General features: G+C 41.1%; 2 protein-coding genes across 6 annotated transcripts in view; one reads left to right on the forward strand and one right to left on the reverse strand.

The window, feature by feature from the left end:
• Positions 1-600: 600 nt before the first annotated feature.
• On the reverse strand, positions 601-15,562 carry LOC106928752 (phosphoinositide 3-kinase regulatory subunit 5-like). 4 transcript variants are annotated; one of them, XM_088008128.1, is made up of 20 exons: positions 15,371-15,562; positions 11,381-11,672; positions 8,345-8,447; positions 7,849-7,949; positions 7,697-7,765; positions 7,410-7,548; positions 7,088-7,157; positions 6,824-7,001; positions 6,563-6,731; positions 5,771-5,839; positions 5,552-5,684; positions 4,870-5,464; positions 4,656-4,781; positions 4,073-4,207; positions 3,890-3,983; positions 3,712-3,788; positions 3,526-3,619; positions 3,230-3,309; positions 2,193-2,308; positions 601-2,070 (listed from the first exon to the last, which is right to left on the reverse strand). In XM_088008128.1, exons 3-20 carry the CDS (start codon positions 8,442-8,444, stop codon positions 1,923-1,925), a joined length of 2,493 nt encoding a protein of 830 aa, XP_087864254.1. In that variant the 5' UTR covers positions 8,445-8,447; positions 11,381-11,672; positions 15,371-15,562; the 3' UTR covers positions 601-1,922. The 4 variants fall into 4 exon arrangements, with proteins under 4 accessions (XP_087864254.1, XP_014860705.2, XP_014860707.2 ...); XM_015005219.2 differs by having other exon boundaries at positions 4,870-5,684; XM_015005221.2 differs by lacking the exon at positions 11,381-11,672 and having other exon boundaries at positions 4,870-5,684.
• Positions 15,563-16,290: 728 nt separating this feature from the next.
• The window catches only part of ntn1b (netrin 1b), a 62,888-nt gene continuing 60,325 nt past the window's right edge, over positions 16,291-18,853 (forward strand). Inside the window, exons 1-2 of one of the 2 annotated variants that reach the window (XM_015005223.2) lie at positions 16,291-16,789; positions 16,862-17,970. In XM_015005223.2, the coding sequence (XP_014860709.1) occupies positions 16,956-17,970 (1,015 nt within the window). In that variant the 5' untranslated portion in view covers positions 16,291-16,789; positions 16,862-16,955. The remainder of the gene's footprint in view (positions 16,790-16,861; positions 17,971-18,853) is intronic. The other variant, XM_015005225.2, reaches the window with a different exon arrangement.

Below are 18,853 nucleotides of genomic sequence, written 5' to 3' on the forward strand. Positions count from 1 at the left end.
AGTGCGCCAGAAAAGCCGCCAACGTTTTAGTGTGAAAATTAATGTCCACAACTAATACGATTAAAAAAAAACATTAGTTAAAAAGGCTTAATAACTGATCATAACATCAATTTTAATATTTAAAAATAATGCTATCAGATGGACAAAATATAAAATTACGTGAAAATTCTGGTATTTTAAAAATGTAAATAAAAATTGTAACATAATTACAAAACAAATCTAAATCCAAATCAAACTTTTGAACATAAAACGTATGAAAGCAACATACATCAGGTACTGTAAATATATTAGGCCAGGGTAAGATACTTTATGTGATAATACAAGCATAAAGAGTAAAACTACTGAAGAAAAAAATTATTTTTCTCCCAATACTTAAGAATTATATGTGATAAATCAAAACAAAGTAGTGTGTGATTGTAAAGTTGAGGTAAAGTGCATATTTTTCAAACACACGAATCTGTTTTGATCAAATTTATTTTATTGAAGCTCTGGCTGTAGGCTTATGTTCATGTGTTTCACTGAATTTATGTCAATTTAAAGACATTTGTAAATAATTCAAATGTCTATTTTTTGTCCTCATAAGGCTAAAAAAAAGAAATCTTTTGTGATGGAAAAAAATGGTTTTATTTGAGTTGAGAATCAGTTAGGATTTAATTAAATATAAATTATATGATTACGACTGTTGATTAGATTCACATGGAAATAAATAGCTTACATGATCATACAAATATATTGGTTATTGACTTTAAAACAAAATTCAAAAATGTCACCAAGTCAGTTTTCTATGAATGTCGGCAAATTAGTGACGCACAGTAGAGGCAGCAAGTTTTAATTTAGTCTTTATACGCATAAATACTATATTGGCTTTTAATGAACTGTTTCTTATATACCATCCAGCTTCAGTGATTTGTAAAAACAAGAACCGGATGGACAAATATTTGCAAATAAATTTTTTTCCATTAGTCTGACGTAGAATCAAATAAAACGTTTCTGTTTTAGGTCTCTTAGGATTATCAGAATTATTATTTTCTAAATGCCAGAATAATGTGCGAGAGAATTTAATCTCAGACTTACAATTCTTTAATAATTGCCTTTTACTCTGAATAACTAAAAAGACTTTGGAAAGTACAATTATGGAGCTATTCGGCCAAAACGACAGAAAATATATTCTCCCGGGATTAGAATTTCTCACCTATCAGAACAGTGTTAACGAGTTAGTACGGTGGTGGGACCACATTTAATTTCCATCCACGTAGTTCTGAACTGAATTGAACTACACAAAGTGGATGGATTGATAAATAAAGAAGGACTACCTCTAAACTCTTCAACTTGACCAAAACTACCACAAAAATCACAATAAATATAAACTTGTTTAACCCGATTCGTGTTATTAAAAGTCATTAAAGTCTTGTGTCGTCATTTCAGAAAAAAACAAAACAAAAAACAACAACAAAAAAAACATTACTACAGCAATCATAGCCATAAGGAGTGTCTACTTCTGGCTGGAACTGAGGAAACATTAGTGACGTCTTCATCTGACTTGTTGAGTAGACAAAAACTACCACACATAGAAAAAAACTTTGGAAATATTACAACGTGTACCTTTACCAGTTTTTGGTATCAACCAAGACGCCATCAGAGCACCGAATTTTGTTTCTTTTTAAAACTACTGACATAAGGCAGTAAAAAATACAGTTTTTAACACCAAGGTGTTAACACAAAATGGTCAATTGTTTTTTTTCTTTTCTAAATTACGATATGTACATATCAACAGCACAAAACGTATTTTTAATGTTAAATTGTTAATAAATAGACATTGGCTTCTTGACATGAAATGTTAAACCCCATTCTTTGTCCCTGTTCTTTGATTTTCCCGCTCTGTGTGTTCTTTGGGTTCTGGATGTGTCAGATGGAGTCAGGGGTCACTGACCCCCCGCAGAGAAGGCAGTGACGGGGAGGCAGAGCAGGGAGCAGAACGTTGGGTGGAGGGGCTGGATTTGGCCCGGTAGTGTTTTGTAGGACCTCCAGTCCGAACTGCTACCTGGTTTGCTGCACAGCGACACCTCACACCTAAAGACCGGACAAACAAACGTTTAAAAACGCATTTTTTTAAAGAAATCTTGCTTTGGATGGGGAAAAAATAAATAAATAACACGTTCCGCTTCTCTCGACCCAACGACAGACTTAGTTACCTCTTCACACTTTGGATGAACATCTTTTTGTCTTGATCCAGGCAAACGGCGAACGTGCTCCCATTCCCTTGAGCAGTCACTTGCATCTTGTCCACCTTCACTTCTGATATCAAGATCTGCCCCCAACACAAGAGTCAGTCCATATTTATTTTCATTTTTTTAAAGAAACTATCCACAAGTTTTACTGATGAATGAACAAGAATAAAAATGGAGCTGGGTAAAGAAGTATGGACTTTCTCCACAGGATTACACAAAATAAAGGGATATTAAACAGAAGTGAATAAGAAAACCCACTGAAAACTCGGCTCTGTTTGTATTTTTGTTAATGACATCACAAGAGGTACAAGAACTGAACTGCACAGCTGGAACCAGTTTTGTGGCAGAGACTTTCATACTTGCTGTGGTTTTTGCTAATTTGTGGCCTCATCAGCTTCTGTTTCGCAGCTTTTCATACTTGCTGCATTTCCCCTTTTCTTCTATTTTCATCTGCAGTTCCAGCATTTTTTGTTTTGTTGAATGAATGTATTTCTGCCTCATTTTCTTGTGATTGCAGCATTTTTTATTTTTATTATTTGCAACGTTTTTCTGTCGCATTTTGATTTTTGTATTTGCATGTTTTGGAGTTGGCGACTCGTTGCACTGTTTGCGCCTCTCGCTCACCGTAACTCGAGTTACGGTTTTGCTGCAGCTGCACAGAGCGCAAGTAAACACTTTTTAATGCGGAATTGGTGTAAAAACATACAAATACGGAGGAAAAAGCAAAAAATATGCACATGAAATTACTCAAACCAACTGACTTGTTGCCTCATGCCTTCTGTGACGTCACTGGAGGAAAGTGTGCATGCAGGTTTGTTCTCAGGAGGGTGGATTTTATCTTGATTAAATCATGATCTACACTAAATAGAGAGAAGCTGACCATGACGCAATGTTGTGTAGATGGTTCACTGTTCCTGATGTGAGATTGACTGGTTTTACAGGGATGTGGCTTTAAAACAGGATTGCAAAGTAGAGATTGTAACTATAAAACCAGCCTTCACCTGGTTGTAACCCTTTTTAGATTTGGAGCTCTGCTTCTTCACAACCTCTGTCATCGTCAGCTGCAGGCCCTCTTTAGAATCTGGATAGAGGAGAAAAAAGCACAAACAAACAAAGAAAAAGAAATTGGAAGATGAACTTAAAGCACTTCATTTAGAAGGTGAAGCAGCAGAGTTGGGGTGTGGCTTGAGCTAAAATGAGGCCATCAAGGTTGTTCATAGGAAAGCTGTTTTCCCCCCAATTTTAAATTCTTTTTCTTTTATGGCCCCAATTTAGCTCCGTAGGTGTGTAGACTGACCCAGCTGCTCAGAGTCTCTGCATGTCTTCTGAAGGTTGATGGAGGTGCAGACCGCTTCTTTGTGGATCCAGTGGCTTCTCCCGCTGACGGCCACCTGTAAACAGGACGCAGTCGGGATTAGTTTGGGGCTGGCGGAAATAGAAACGTTTGTTTGCAAAGCAGGAAGCGAGTGTAAAGGAACAATACCTTGTTGTAGGCCACATTGAGGGTGAGGGGAACGGCCTCCCGCTCTTCATCTATTCCCAACCTTTTGCTCGCAGCGCCTTCAAAAAACAATGCGACACGTATGAATCTACACAAACAGGTGTGCTTTCGTTGCTGTTGTTTATGTGTGTGTGTGTGTGTGTCGCAGAGTGTGACCAACCCATGGATTTAACAGCTCTGGCTCCAGCTGTGTGTCCGAGCTCCAAGGAATGAATGAACACTTCCTTTCTCTTCTCTCCCCCTTCCAGGGTCAGCTGTGCAGAGGAAGGAACCAGAACATTTAAGACAGTGGGGCGGGGTCGATGTGTTTGATACGTGTTGCTGCTTGAGGTTGACCTCTGACCTCAGCCTGGTAGAGCTGCACCAGAATGGGCTGATCGGCGTGTCTACAGTAATAGAGCACCAAGTCGGCCAGCAGGGGGAGGCGGTGCTCCGTGGCGCCAGTGCCGCAGCAGACGTCGTCCTCCTTGGGAGGGGCCTGAGTCGTGGGAAATTAGGGGGAAAAGAAACAGCAGGGGGTCTCTAAATTTTGCTTTTAAAAACAAATACCACAACTAAGGAGTGCCAGTTTTGGACTGGTCCTGCCAGAATTGGCAATAAATGCTGAAATAAATAGATGACTTGATAAAGTAATTAATGTGTCAAATATTGCGTCCAATAAAGACAGTTCCCTAACAGTGGACAGTTTACATCTTTCACCATCATCCTTACTGGTGAGATAAATCAGGCACCCCAATTAGCTCTTCACACCAAATTTCAATCTTACATCTTCAGTCTGCATTCAAACTTAAAAAAAAAAAAAAAAAAAAAAGAACCACCATTTGCTTCTGGTGGTTCTACAAAAACATATGTTATTTATTCCAAGTAAACAAACTCCTAGCCTGTATTCCCTTCTGCATAACAATGATAATTCTGGAGTCATTTACCTCACTGAGAACTTCGGAGGACAAGCTCAGCAGGCTGAAGACGTTGCGCTCATACCAGGGGTCCATCATACCCAACATCTGGGCTATATCTGTTGTACTGTCCTCCACTTCTTGGCAATTTGACTCCTGTCACATTGAAGAAAAACTAAGTAAGACGCCTTAAACATTTCTTTGAAGTAAAAGCGTCAAATCTCTTGTGGAGAGGTTGCAGTACCTGCCCTTCTGTAGGCATGTGTCCTGCTCCTGGACTCACAGTTTTACTCTTGGTGGGAACAAAGTAAAACTGCAGTTTGCACGTCCTTGTGAGCTGGGGACACCTTCTCTCTTTCTGCTGCAGGTCGCTGTACGCCCGAGCGAGCCTCCCAGCCTCTCTGTCACCCCCAAACGTGACCACCTTGACGACGGTCAGTGCTTCAGCCTCATTCCCCTCATCGCAGCTCAGAATAGGCCTCCTGCGGACGCAGATGTGCCTCTGGGGAGCGGAAGGATCTATAGGGGCCGTAGACACATTAAGATGACGAATATGTCTCATGGGGGTCCCGGAGTGTTTGAGCTGTGCCCCCGTCATCAGGTAGTCTTTGGTGATGTCTCCGTTGTAGCCCATGCTCTGAACGCGGCGAGATGTGCTCGGACTGTGCGGAGTCTTGAAGAGCAAGGAGAAGCGCTCCAACCCCAAGAGGGATTTGGACTTTTTCTTCGGTTTCTTTCTGACTCTCAGATGGCTGCCTTGCCCTTCCTCGGTGTCCTCGTGCGCCATGTCCTCGCTGAAGTCGCTCTCCACTCCCGACGAAACAGACGGCACGGACCAACTGGAGGAGAGAGAGTATCCCGAGAAGGTAGAGTCCCTCGAGGAAGACGAGGCGGTGGAGATCCGATGGCTTTGAAACTGATCGTACCGTTTGATCGAGGAGTCCTGCTCGTCTTCCTCGTCGATGCTAGTGTCAAAAGTGTCATCCTCGTCGATTTTGGGGAAACATTCTGGAGGGGAGTCCAGGTCAGAGTCGACTGAAAGCAGGTCTTTTAGAACATCTGGATGAACGAGAAGACAGGAACGAGAGTTGGGGAAACGATACTGATGCACAGCAGCTAAGAGTTGATGGAATATGTTGAATTACCGAAATTGTCGTCATCCCATAAGCATGTGTGGCATTTGGGGTAGGGCAGCGTTAGGCTCTCTAAAGACCCTAAAATGAGAAAGCAGTCAGTCAGGTAGAAGAAGGTGCTCTGGTCAGATGTGTCATAAATTCAACTTTTTGGGCTCAATACAAAACACAATATGTTGCAGAAGACTGCTAATGCACATTGTTCTGTAAACACCATCCCACCATGGTGGTGGAAGCAACATGAGGTTTGACTGCATTTTCTTCAGTAATGGCAGGAAAGCTGGTCAGAGTTGATGGGGAGATGGAAGGAGCTAAATTCAAGGCAATGCAGGAAGAAAACCTTCAACAGACTACAGAAAACCTGAGAGGGGGTTGGAGGTTCATCTTCCAGCTGGATAACAACTCTAAACTTACAGCCAGAGAAATGATAGAATGCTTTAGGTCCAAAACTTAGTCAACCCAGTCAGTCCTATTGAGTAACTGTGGGAAGACGTCATAACCACAGGTACTTTCCAACCAATCTGACGGAGTCTGAGCCATTTCTCAACAAACAATGGAAAGCCCAGACATATTAGTCTATAGATGAGTAAAGGTGGTACAGACAAAACACAGAAGGCTTACCGTCCTGTCTCAAGGAGCCTAAATGCATATACATATGGAGAAACCTCTGCACTGCTTTGTCTTGGGCCGCTATACAAAACCTCAGTAAAATACTTTGAAACTTGAGGATGCATCACAACTAAATTTGGAAAAAGAGAATAGTTTTGGAAGGCACTGTATACGGGGCTTGTCTTTGTGCCTCACCAGTCTCTGAGCAGCCGTCACCAGAAGGGACAGAGAGACTTTCTCTGAGCTTCTCCAAGCTGCGGAGTAGTCCCTCCCTGGCAGCCGTGTGATCCGCCACAGAGGTCGCCGCCTCCATGCTGCCGGTTATCGTCTCATAAAGCTGCTCCAGCTCATACAGCTCTTTCTCCTGAGGTTAAATCAAGAAGGACGTTCTTTGACAAAAGACAAGGACAAAGTGGTACGACAACTAAAATGTCATCCGTGTTTTTGTGTGTTTACCTGCAGGGCTGCGTGGAGAACCCGCAGGTCCAGTTTGGTACCGAAAGCAGCCTGAAAGCTATGCAGGATAAGAGTTGTTATGGTGTTCCTGCTAGAGTAATGCATGGTACTGAGCTGCTCAGAGGTCAGCTGGACCTCCTGGGGGGCGTCAGCATCTGGACTCACCAACAGGACCACTCTGATACAAACATTTACAGATAGTTAAGATGTATCCAATATCTGCAATTTCGTTTTTGTTATTGTGAAGCTGAACTATGTACTTACAAGATTTTAGAGCAGTTAATGTCAGAGGAAATAGCCTGCTCTGTCCTTACTAGTCGCTGAAATGAAATACCTGCAATAAAAAGGCAATAAAGTGTGAACAGGATCCGATAGCTCTGTAAATGTTTTAATAGTTCAGACTCCACAACTAAAAACTTCTCAAAGCAAATTGAAGGAAACATCCACAAGAAAGCAGTGAGGTTCATCAATTATTCCCTTTGTTTCATGGTGCAAGCAACATTTTGCATCAATATTTTTTATTTTCTGTCAAAATTTCTGCAAATAAGTTGGAGTTGCGTGCCACAGAAAACATATAGAATTTCACCTGGTGCTCGAATCTCCTGCTCGATGATGACGAGTAAACGTTTGCTGGCCGAGCTGCAAGGCTCGGGCCACGCCAGGAACCGGTGGAACAACAGGTAGGCCTCCTGGAGGACACCGCATCCTGCGCCTAAATATGGGCTCTATAAAAGAGAAAGGGAGAAAAAAAATGCTGACTGAATGCACAACAAAACTGGAAAAAAAGGAACAGTCCGCACTTGTTCCTTAATTTTCTCAACACACACACACACACACACACACACACACACACACACACACACACACACTCACTTTGAGAAGAGCAGCAGAGAACAGGAGAGTCAGGGGAACCACCAGTTCATACTGGCACTCCTCCAGAACCTGCGGAACAATTCAAAATCTGAACTGAAACAGATTTCAGACGTGGATGCGGGTTGCGTTTTTTTTTTGTTTTTTTAACTCACCTCCTTTGTTTTTTGCAGTATTTTCTGCAGAAGGATGAGGAAGTTGTGGGGATGCCTCTTCACAAGTTCCTCCAAACACCAGCGGCTTATGCACAGTCCAGCTTATTCGAAAGACAGAAACAGACACAACCTGTGAGCCGAGCGTGGTTCTCTTTTGTTTGCTCGTGGGGGTTCATTCTTATATAAATCCGCTAACAGGTTGTTCCGACGATTCATACACACAAAGAAGTGGTGAATGCCACCCATATCATCCACACCCCGGTTTCTCTTCTCTGTGACTTTATGAATGAAACTAGATATTTCAAAACTGTTGTGGGATGATTCCGCGCGCGCGTCACCACTTTCATTTCCCACTTTCTCTAACCAGACAAGACGTTTTCATGCAGTTAGCTTTATCTAGCTAGTTGTCTCATAATTTATATGTGTATATTTTTTCATCCTACAGACGTTCGTTTTATAACATTAACGCTGAAAGCAAATATTTTTCGTGTCTTACCATTCCAGAGCTTCTTGTCGGGAGAGTCGACTCCCAGGTGACAGAGGCAGCGCTCGAGACTATGCTGGATGCGATCCTCCGTGCACGAGCTCTGCTCCATCGTCTGTAAGACCATCCCAACATCCACAGATGTAAGAAGAAGAAGTAGAAAAAGACAAACAAAGAGGAAGTCCTTTCCGTTTGCCTCTGTTCCTGGTGAACCGAAAAGGTCCCGTCAGTCGACCCAACTTCCTGTTGCTGACGGTGTCAGTAAATAATAATCATTGTTTGCTCCATCCCAGCGACAAAAACAGACCGAGCTTGACATGAAAGGCTCGCTCACGCAGAAAACAAGTGCTCGGACGCAGATGTCAGCACTGAAAGCAGCCTGACACTTCCCATTAGTGAGTCACAGACCATCGGAGTGGACCGGAGATGAGCTGGTGGAAAACGGACGCCACAGCTTCTACTTTTTCTGCTTAAAATTAGTCGTCCACATCTGATTTTTTTTATGACTCAGACCTGGAATGGAAACCTTACAGGTCTACTTCCTTTCAGATCCTCCTCGAAACGTTTTTCATCAAGCTACCCTTAAAAGCTCAAAAATCAATAAAAAAAAAAGTAACCAAGCTGTAAAATCTTCAGGAACATATTTGACTCAGTGACTCGAAGGTTGCGGTTCAAGTATACCAGTTTGGCACTGACAAAGTTATTAAAATAGCCAGGGCTGGGCCTACTGTACTAAAAAAAAAAAAACTGACCAGATGTCAACAAGAACGAATATTCGGCCTGTAGGACTATAAATCTGTGGATGACTTAAGGAAGAAATTTGACATGATTGGGGATAAAAAATTCATAGTCAAGTAGAGTTTGGGGTGAAATCCAGCCGTTTCTGGTTATGGCGTTTCTTAAAACTCAAACCTTTTCTATTAAAAAGATAACTGTGACGTTGTGCTTTTTGGGATTAGCTTCCCTAACTCTACTGATGCCACCACTTGATTTTTATGACTGGTCCATTTAAACAAGATAAACATTTCTCCAACATTTCAGTTTGTTTCTATGAATTGAATTTAAAATGATTCTAGTCCAATTTCTTCCCTCGGATCGTCAGACCAGATGCTTTCAGTGGTTCTACTGACAATGGAAATTTGGAACTTGATGGAGTTTCCCTTCACTGTGAATAGACTTCTTATGCTAATTTTTTTATTCCTTTTTATAGATTTTTTTTGCTTCCTTTTTATCGTTCATTCCCTGACCTGTTTGTACGTTACACTGAGTGTTCTTCCACAGGACTTTAATCAGCCTTGTTGTTGAGCTTAACATGCTTTATGAGTGGAACCGGAAGGGTATTTACAACGATTTAAATAAAAATATGATCCAGTTGTAATAAACAAACAAACAAAAAAACAGCTTACCGAGTATAGTTCTTAAGAGTGCTGCCTCAAAGCAGCAAGATATGACTTATTTTAAAAAACATGTTTTTTGCATATTTGTTGAAACAGTGACAAGGTCAATATGAGATAATCTGTGAATTTTTTTTTAGCTCCTCTCTCTTCTCCCAGTGCTATCCAGAAACAACCAATCAGAGTCAGGAAGTGGGTCTTAGCGCTGTCAATCATGCTAAGGCTAGTTGGCATAACCACCGATGACGGTGGATTGATAGTTGTCCTGGAATGGTAAGTTGTTTCTCCGCCATTAGCACATGTTCAGCACATTCACAAGGGTGATTGACAGCGCTGACACACTCTCCCAGGCTCTGATTGGTTGTTTCTGGTCAGGAGCAGTGCATTTCTTCAGGAGGCAGTAGTAGGTCAGGGAGCAGGTGGAGAGTGATCTTTTCACAGATCATCTGTCTCATATTACTGTCACAACAAAGACGGTCTTAAATATATTTTTGTAAAAGCTGCATTCTGTAGCTTTAATAACATCTTTTTTGTACCTTGGGGTACACTTTACCTTCCTCTTGACCACAAATTATCCAACTCAGTCAATTCTTGGATGAGAGTTTTTTTTATTTTTCTTAGGCTATTTTCTGTTGTCATATTTTTACCTCGTGTGAATCTACACGCTCCGACTTGCTTGTTGTTACTTTCACACCTGAATTTCCGCACTGTGGGTTTTTCTATTCTATTTTAGCCTTCTCACTCACCTTCTTTCTTCTCCTACTACTCTCCAATTTTGCGTTACTAGTCGTTTCAAGAGTCGATTGATGTTGTCTCTCATGCGTTTTCTCTCCACAGAAACTGCATCTGGCCTGGCGATCTGTTTGACTGTTCTGCCTTCCTGGAAGAGATGCTGACATATAGCTACCAGCCACTAAACGTTGCCCTTCCATTCCTTTAAACTTTTTTTTACTTCTCTACAATAGAGAAAGTACTCTTACATCAGTTTCTCATTTCTTTTCCGTGCTTCTCGCCTGTCTTTTCAAACCACTAGTTAGTTGTGGCAGATGGCCGCTTAACCGCAAGCCTTCAGCAGTTTGACATCAAGGTACAGAGTGACTTTTAAATATATTTTCCACTCAACTTCTCCTTCCTCAAAAGTGCCTGAAATGTCCCACTTCGACAAAGCCAGATGGTGAATTGTCCATGGAGGAAGCAGGTGGCGATCTGTTTGTAAGTAAGACAGGCAGGCAGCATTGTCTGGCACTTCTGTGTAAAACCTGACCTGTCACGAAACGAAAACGCCGACTGAGGCCTCATGTCGTCAGGTTTGAAGACTCACCAAGTCTTTAGGCTGCTTAATTGAGCCTTAAAGGATCAAAATTCATGCGCGCACAAATGTGTGACGTCCTGATCAAACTGGCACAGACTTAATAGGAAGGGGAACAGGAAACATGTAGAGCTTGAAAAACAGTATGCAGTTGTTGTGTAAGCTTTATGAAAGAGGCTCGCTTCTCCTGTAGAGAGGGTGTGTAGTAAAACTAAAATATATATATAAATAAATATATCAGAAATGTAACTTAAAACACCTAAATAAGACAGAGTATAACACAAATAACATCTTTTTTTTCCTTCCAAAGGAAATGAAATTATTTGAGAAAAACAAAACTCTTACCAATAATTATGGCCGTCCTGGATCATCCTTTATCAACTACAGCTGAGAGGCGCCAGCAGGGGGAAATACCAGCGCCACATCCTCCTATTGGCGCTTTTTTTTTTTTTTAAACGGACCCTTTAACTGCACACTCAAGATGGCAAGTGCAGCAAAACAGGAACTGTCTGAGTCTTTTTGCTGAAGTGGTTTTACATTATGCACAGCTGCTGCTGGAGGCGTGGCCTTCTGTCTGACAGCGAGCGGTCATCTAAGCCAATCAGGTTCAGGTACAGCCCTGGCCCCCTGCTAGCTTCTGCTCATGTTCAGACAAAGGGGAAAGAAAGTTCACCTCACTTCTGGCCTAAGGTTTTAGCATAGATCTTGAATGTACCAAGAAACACACAACGGATTGCATAGCATCGAGGTTTAGCAATAGACAAATCAGATGACAATGAAAAGCAGCATTTGACAAAATGAGGCAGGCTTTGCCAGTTCGACTGGATTTCAGAGGATTTTGGGGACTAAACCCCAAAAAACATTGTCTTGGCATCACAAGGCTCCTGTTTTGGGCCCATTTTTGTAGCCTCATGGACAGATTATTAATAGATTTCATAATGTCATCACTTCTATGCAGATGACGCTCAGCTTTTTTTTATCCTTCTTCAAAATATCTGAATTGCTTAAGCAACAACAACAAAAATGCGACTGAACGATTCTTCAGAAATGTTTACGAATGTTGTCACAAAGTGTCATTCAGTAAATAGTGACGCTTTTAACACAGAGGTGCACAGAAAGGGCATTAAAAGCTCTTTAAAAGTGCCAACTTCGCATTATTCAGTAAATAATGAAACTTTTAATGCAAAGTTCCATTATAGCTTGAATTAAAAGTCGATCCAAAGTGTCAACTTTGTATTTAAGAGTGTCATTATTTACCGAATGACACTTCATGACAACAGTCATAAACACTCAAAGTCTCCTTCGTGTTCATACCAGGTGTCATGTCATGTCATGTCAGTCTCCCCTTCAAATAAAGCGTTACCAATGCTACAAACTGGTTAAATTTTATTCCTTCAACTGACCTTTGAAAAGATTGAGATCAGAACAGGCAACAGACTGGACATTTCAGCCAAACACCCGAAATTTAGGTTTTACTTTTGAATAACCAGTGTCCTATAGGAAGTCGTCCTCAGCAGTTTTCCAAGTTAAAAAGACATTTTGTCAAAACAGGAACCTATTTTTTTTTCTCATCTAGGCCATTGTAGAGCACTTTCCATGGAAAGAGATGACAAATAACCTTTGAAACAATATTTCCTTTTTGTTTTGTAGAACAAATAGTTATAATACATTTTGATTTTTTTTAAATTCAACCATTCTACAACAGGAAATAATTATGCATTACTGGAAGTTACCCATCTTCCCCAGAGTGGCCGTAACAGGAAAGACAGTGCGTTGCTAAGAGAACTTGTGTAATTTCATGACATCAATATTAAAAAAAGACCGTGTAATCAAGAAGAAAATAAAACTATTCCCTTTAGTAAAACATGACATCAGGACTTATGTTTGCAGAAGTTGCGACTGAGTGAACGACAAGACGTCAACAAAAAGAGGACATCAATCTGAGCAACTTTTATCAACTGACCATCTTAAATTATCACTGATGAAAGTTGTTCCACTGGCTGCATTTTGGTTTCCACACACAGCAACTGGGAAATACCAAATCATTTTGTTAAAAAGAGCCTTGAACTGAAAGTACTTTCTTTCACCATCACTCAGTTCTTTTTGTTTTTTATAGGCATATTTCTGTTTTTAAGCTTTTCAGTGAAATTTCAGGTATAGTTGTTTTTTTTTCATTGCTCATTTATGCATTTTATCTTGGTATCCCTGCATGCTTAAATATCATGTTTGCATTAAAAGGAGCTTAGAAATGTCATCATTATTTCAAGAAAGCATTATATATTAATATCCTTATCAAGAGTAGTTTCAGCTCAATGAGGCCTTGGGCCCCAGATAACGTCTTTTTATACCAACATAAAAACTAAATTTCATACTTAGACTATAGGAATACACCATGCAAGGGCGCCACCTACCTATGAGCAATAGTTAGTGTGCTAAAGGACTAGTTTCTTAAAAACGATCGACTCAAAATTTGATTTGAAAAATTGTTGTCCCAGAAGCATACTATTAAAGTTAAATATATTTTATAATAATATTGTTACCTAACATACTGGAGGACATGAAAAGGGAAACACAAGTTCCTGATTTTATGTGTGAGCAGAAAATCTGGATCAATTAAAAAAAAAAAAAAATCAATTCCAGCTTTTTTTTTTTCTTTTTTCTTTTTACTGAATATGTTGTCAGGTTGGTTTTTAGATGAAACGGTGATGTAGTTGACCATATCTAATATGAGCAGTACTGCACCTCTTATAGCTGCTCTCAGTTGCTATTTTCCTCCTGCTATGACAACTGTAACATGCTAAAACTGCTTCAGGCTTTTTGCTTATTTATAAAACTTCTCACATATTGCTAAAATATGAAAGCTAAAATGTTTTTAGAATCTCAAAAATGTAATTTGTTATATTTTGAAGTCTTTAAATAACATTCAATGTGTTCGTTTTCTAAATCTTACCACAAAAACAACGTGTTTCAGTGAGAATAATACGATTTGGTTAAATTCAGGACATCTATAGCACGAACTAAGAACAAATATAGTCTAAAGGCACTTTACAAAAACAAAGGAGAAAACATTTTTCATTTAATCCAATAATTAAATTGGATTAAATGAAAGACAAATTGAAAGTTACTTACATATATTCCAATTGTATGTTAGTATGTTATGAGACAAATGATCTGTGAAAAAAAAAATCAAATTCCTTCTTCTCCTCCCAGTGCCCCCAGTTCTAACTAGGAACAACCAATCAGAGCCAGGAGGCGGGCCTCAGCGTTGTCAATCATCCCTCTCTCTCTATTACCTAGCAGAGCCTGTTGTGAATGCTAAAGCTAGTTAGCATGGCCACCGATGGCGGCGGATAAACGGGTTTTCTGTAACGGTAAATTGTTTCTCCACTATTAGCATATTTAGCTGGAAGCACAGGAGATTGGTTGACAGAAGGAAGACCCTCCTCCTCCTGGCTCTGATTGGTTATTTTTGGTCCGGAGTCAGGTATTTTTTCAGACAGTAGAGCTAATTGAGGGAGGATATGGAGGAGATCGATACTTTCACAGACTATCAGTCTCATTTCTTTCTCTCCATAAAACAAATGCTATTTTAAAGGCAAAAAAATTGCATTAACTGTACAAATTAATATCGTAAGATTTCCAATTATGAAACTTTTTACATTGGAAAAATATTTTTTAGCAGTTTAACAGCTTGAGCTAGCTTAGCTGTTAAACAGGGTGTTAGCTGCTAATGCTAACACCCTGCTAAAAAACTGAACATGTTGACGATGAAGCTGTGGTTGCCAGTGTTCTCAGATGTGGTTGTCTTTTACTTTTTTTCTTTTTCTTTCTTTAGCTGTGGTTTCAGAGTAAAGCGTTGCATGCCACTTTGTTAGATCTGATATAAAGTTTATTTCATTAATGTTTTCTGATTAACCGATGAGCAAAATTATCTTCACAATTAGTAAGAATTCAACTAAATAAGCTGACAACATAAATTCAGCACAGATATACTGATTAAAGTCGACTTGAATAAAATGTGTGCCGATTCAGATCTAACAGTTTGTGTTAGCAGCAGTGCAGCAAAAAGAAATTAGACTTAGCCACACAGCACTGAGAAAACAGAAGATATATCGATAACAGAGGAGCAGGAAACTAGCAACGCTGCAACAAAATAAAAATTTTGCATGGTTGCAGCTCTTATCCAACATCAGTGCTGCCAAAGAAGCGTTACATTTAAATATTTTCCGCAAACATGAAAACCACCCGACAACATTTTAAGCGTTCGCTTGTATTCTACTCGTACATCTAAAAAACATAAATAAAAATTTGAAAATTGAGGGTAATATTTCTTACCTGCCATCTTAAGTAAAACTCGTCACACAAAGAATGACATGTTCTGAGCCTTGGTTTTTTGTGATTTTGATGGTTATGGCATACAGATGGTGAAAAACAAAAATTTTAGTCTCAGTGAATTAGACTGTTGTTCAAAAGGTCATGAATGGAAACTCGTGGTATCCCAACCTAATCAGCTGATTAACTCAAAACACCTGCAAAGGTTTTCTGAGCCTTTGAACTCTGGATCAGTCGGCTACACAACCAGAACAGTAAGCCACAAAAAAGCTTGGATACACAGAGTTCTATATCCACGCATATTAAAGAGACAATTTTATTATATAAAATTGTCTTTTTTGAGCTTTACATTGTCTTCAATGCTTCAATGACCATAGTGTTCCTGTTCTTGAATGGCCAGCAAACTCCCCTGGCATAGAGAATCTATGGATTATTGTCAAGAGGACAATGAAAGACACCAGACCCAAGAAGGCAGATGACCTGAAGGCAGCTGTCAAAGCAACTTGATCTTCCATTGGACCTACACAATCCCACAGGTTGATCGCATCAAGGCCACAGCATAATTCATGCAAAAGGAGCCCCAACCAAATACCGAGCGCATAGAAATTCATGTACTTTTCACAATCCTGACATTTTTGCTAAAAACATTCTTTTTAATTTGGTCTGACGTGATATTCTAATTTTCTGAGACGTTGAATTTTGGGGTTTCTTGACGCACACGCCATAATAATTAAATTTGAACAAAATAAAAGCTTGAAATATTTTATTGCCAGTATCACGAAGCTCTATAAAATGACTGTTTCACTTCCTGAGATGACTTGGAAAAGATATTGCACTTTTACGCAACATTCAAATATGTTTTATATATTATTATAGTATTGTTGTGAATACTGTCACTTTCCTAAAATAATGACATAAGTATATTTTTTTTTAAATTTTTGCAAAAAACAAAAAAAAACGTTCTGGGAAAAAATAAGTGATATATGAAAGGCATAATATCAACGTAGTTCCGATATTTTACCAGAAGATGGCGCCGTTTCCTTTTACACGGGCAGAGATCTGTTTCCAGCGTTCAGACGCTGGTGGACTCCTCTTTTCTCCCCCCTCCCATCAGAATAGAGAGGGAATGGGACAGACAGTGATAGAGGTGGGCAGAGGTGTGACAGAGTGGACCGACTGAGGCAGAGGCAGGCAGCCAGTTGGGCATTTGCCATTTACTTTCTCTCTTCTTCTATTTTTTCTCTTATTTCCAGAAAGGAGGGAGAGTCTATTGCACCTTTTTGTTTCGTGCGTAAACTGGATAAAGGCTGTTTTTTTTTTCTTCTTTTCCTCCTCCAAATTCTGCGGGGGGACCTCCAACTCTTTCAGCCTGAGCTGTCCATTTGAGAGGTGGTGGTCTGGGTGGAGTTTTCCTTTCCCCTTGTAAGGTTATTTCTTTTAAAAAAAGCATTCAGCAACCATTCCATCCAATCGTCCTGATTCATTTTCTCTCAGTGTTTTGCCGCAGGTGCTGTTGGGGGTGATAACCGTGCCTTCCCGTGTGTTTTCAGCGCATCGGCCCCCCGCGGCGCTCGGATTAAGTCCTACCATGAGACGGCTTTTGGAGACGTGGGTCGCCTTGCTGACAGCTTGCGCGCTGGCCGGACGCGCCTCCGCGGGATACGGGCTGAGCATGTTCGCCGCGCAGTCCTCCCCGCCGGACCCGTGCTACGACGAGAACGGGAACCCGCGGAGGTGCATCCCCGACTTCGTCAACTCCGCTTTCGGGAAGGATGCGCGCGTGTCCAGCACCTGCGGCGCGCCGGCGGCCCGCTACTGCGTGGTGACTGAGAAGGGCGAAGAGCGCACGCGGGACTGCCACACGTGCGACGCCGCGGACCCCAAGAAATCCCACCCGCCCGCCTACCTGACGGACCTCAACAACCCGCACAACCTGACCTGCTGGCAGTCGGAGAACTACGCGCAGTACCCGCAGAACGTCACCCTAACGCTGTCGCTTGGGAAAAAGTTCGAGGTCACCTACGTGAGCCTGCAGTTCTGCTCGCCCAGACCCGAGTCCATGGCGATCTACAAGTCCATGGACTACGGCAAGTCGTGGGTTCCGTTCCAGTTCTACTCCACGCAGTGCAAGAAGATGTACAACCGGCAGAACAAGGCGACGATCACCAAGCAGAACGAGCAAGAGGCGATCTGCACGGACTCCCACACCGACATGCACCCGCTGACCGGCGGCCTGATCGCCTTCAGCACCCTGGACGGACGGCCGTCGGCGCACGACTTCGACAACTCGCCGGTGCTGCAGGACTGGGTGACGGCCACCGACATCAAGGTGATCTTCAGCCGCCTGCACACGTTCGGCGACGAGAACGAGGACGACTCGGAGCTGGCGCGCGACTCCTACTTCTACGCCGTGTCGGACCTGCAGGTCGGCGGACGGTGCAAGTGCAACGGGCACGCATCGAAGTGCGTCAAAGACCGCGAGGGGAACCTGGTGTGCGAGTGCAAGCACAACACGGCGGGGCCGGAGTGCGACAGGTGCAAGCCGTTCCACTACGACCGGCCGTGGCAACGCGCCACGGCCCGGGAAGCCAACGAGTGCGTCGGTAGGTCAAAGCCTCTCTTTTATTTACACCGATAAAAATCTATTCGAATTTAAGCAATTAAATAATTGGACATAATTAATTTTAGTTGATAAGAATCACTGTTTCTGAGTAGAAACTGTGTCCGTATCCAGAGAAAAAGTTTCTTTAAAAATCGTTTTGTGAACAAATGTCTTTAAATTCGAGTTATTTTTTACGACAATTTTCCTCAAATTAAATAATTCAATTCTGACAACATTGACGTAAACTTTGAGGGATTATATGCGGACTTATATTTAATTTAAGTACAACAATCAGTTCATTTACCCTCGGATAACAGTATTTATCGGGACATTTCCTAATTTAAAATTACCTTTGATAACCTGTTAAATGCTGCTATCAGTTTATATGTTTTTTTTCCCTACTTCTGCTGTCATGGTTACGCACAAGTTTAATGGATGCAGAGAATCCCCTCTGTCACAACATAAAATCTCTGCTGCGTTCTTATGGGCTGGAAAATTACGGTGAACAGCAACTTTTCTGTTCCGTTCATTAAGTCCTCTGGTTTCATCGACTGTTGTTAAAAAAAGAAAAGTTTTTTTTTTGTTATTGATATTTTCTTGCTGATAAATCTGAATGATGTCTGAGCCAGATGCGTTGCTAGACCTGAAGCCATTCAGGGGCAAAAAAATCTGAATATGAATGAAATCCAAGGCCAGTTTTTCTTTCTTTTTTTTTCAGTATTTATATTTGCATATTTTTCGCCATCTTACCTGAGCTTTGTTATCAAAGGGAACAAAAACCTGCTTTCCTGCTGAATTAGTGACTTCAATTCTTTTCCAGTCATAAATGCTATTTATTTGCTTTTGTTTTTTAAATAGACAAATGTATTGCTAGCCTATATCTT

This window comes from Poecilia mexicana, unplaced genomic scaffold (assembly GCF_051168715.1).
Source record: "Poecilia mexicana isolate PSO_F unplaced genomic scaffold, ASM5116871v1 scaffold_8, whole genome shotgun sequence".
Lineage (NCBI taxonomy): Eukaryota > Metazoa > Chordata > Actinopteri > Cyprinodontiformes > Poeciliidae > Poecilia > Poecilia mexicana.

Coding starts and splice junctions, on each gene's coding strand:
- LOC106928752 (XM_015005217.2), bottom strand. CDS start 8,459: ATGGTCTTACAGACGATGGAGCAGAGCTCGTGCACGGAGGATCGCATC. Junction 7,158..7,409: donor GCAGGAGATTCGAGCACCAG/GTGAAATTCTAT, acceptor TTTTTATTGCAG/GTATTTCATTTCAGCGACTA. Junction 4,782..4,869: donor ACATGCCTACAGAAGGGCAG/GTACTGCAACCT, acceptor TCAATGTGACAG/GAGTCAAATTGCCAAGAAGT.